Here is a 1,400-nt window from a genome sequence, read left to right as displayed (position 1 = left end):
AATTAATTTATTAATTGCTATGCGCATTTGTTTTGCGTCTTCTGGTGACAAAACATTTTAGGTACCATAGACTGATGTACATGTTTGCTTAGCGGTATGTCTAAGCCGCGTTCAATCCAAGATAAAACAGTAGGGTTATTAGTGATATTATACCAACAATGATAAAATTGCGTTAAACGACCGGCATGTACCTGATGTTGGGTTACTGATGTGCTGGCGCTCGCGACTTGCTCTGCGCCGGCTGCCGCGTCGAGGCGGCCGTGTTGATGTACGGGCGACGCGTCGCCGGTGAGGGATTCGTCTTCCGATTTCCTCCTCGCCCCCCCCTGTTCGACGAATAACGGGGAGGACCGGACCAGTTTCCCTGTGATGTGGAGGTCCGATTGTTCGTCGAATTAGATGTGCCAGGCTTTGGTGCACTGAAACTTTTTTTAATTTGTTGTCCTTGGCGTTCGATGGCCTTACTGGCCTTAATCTTTTCGGATAAAGTACTGCCAAATAGGAATTCATCCCTTTCCGCGTCTTGGATGACGTGGAGAAAATTCTTTTCTAGACTAGGTATAATTAATTTAATGCGATCTTTGGTAAAGAAATGGTGTGAATCGGAGAGGATGCGACATCCATCACTCATATATTTAAGTGCTTCCACTTTGTTGTCAGTCTTTAGGAGGATATCCATGGCCCGACTAATAGCTGCGATTCCTTGACCGAGCTGTTGTTGGACAGCAACATATTTTTTGTCGCGTCCACGCACAATTTCCGACACAGCGGCTGATATTTCCGCATTAAGCTTTGGTGCTTGTAATAGTTTGCAATTGTTAGGAATTAAATATTCCTTTAGAAGCTTATCTTTATTTTCCTTCGTTATACCTTTTTTTAAAAGGGGTAACCATATATTAGCAAGAGTATCATGAATGCTCGTTCCGTACTCAGGCGTGTCGGAATTGGATTCTCCGAGTGCTGCAAGCAGCGTAGGGTCCAAAGACGGTTGATCACTGTTGGGAGCAGGGAGCTCTGGCTGAGCAGGAGCTTCAAGTTGATCGAGCGTCGGTGCGCCGGGAACGGAGGAAGCGACCGGTACAGCGGTCACCGCCGGTACGGCGGCTGTAGATGGAGCCTTCGCTGGCATCGGTAACTCTGGTGGCAGCTCGGGGCATTCCAGAACCGGTTGAGTATAAATAGGAGGCTCCATAGGTGCGTCTTCATTTACGTCGGCGCATATTTCAAACACCTGATCGCATGTTTCGTTCGTAATGTCGTACATTACATTGTGATCGATCAGTAAGTTTCTTTGCTGGTTTTGTAGGTGATTTTCACCTAAAAAGATAAGCAAAACATTTTTTAGAGCCTGATCAGACTAATATGTATCTATTACCACCAGCAAGTATTATCTCGCAGAC

The 1,400-nt window shown here is 45.9% G+C and overlaps 1 protein-coding gene across 1 annotated transcript; it reads right to left on the bottom strand.

The window, feature by feature from the left end:
• Window positions 1–202: 202 nt before the first annotated feature.
• LOC141438423 (uncharacterized) lies at window positions 203–1,192 on the bottom strand. The gene has a single exon (XM_074102291.1). The coding sequence runs from the start codon at window positions 1,190–1,192 to the stop codon at window positions 203–205; it is 990 nt and encodes a 329-aa protein (XP_073958392.1).
• Between the last annotated feature and the right edge of the window lie 208 nt (window positions 1,193–1,400).

Source organism: Choristoneura fumiferana, chromosome 18, assembly GCF_025370935.1.
Source record: "Choristoneura fumiferana chromosome 18, NRCan_CFum_1, whole genome shotgun sequence".
NCBI classification, from domain to species: domain Eukaryota; kingdom Metazoa; phylum Arthropoda; class Insecta; order Lepidoptera; family Tortricidae; genus Choristoneura; species Choristoneura fumiferana.
The sequence above is the reverse complement of the archived record's forward strand: the minus strand, read 5'-3'. Positions and strand labels throughout refer to the sequence as shown.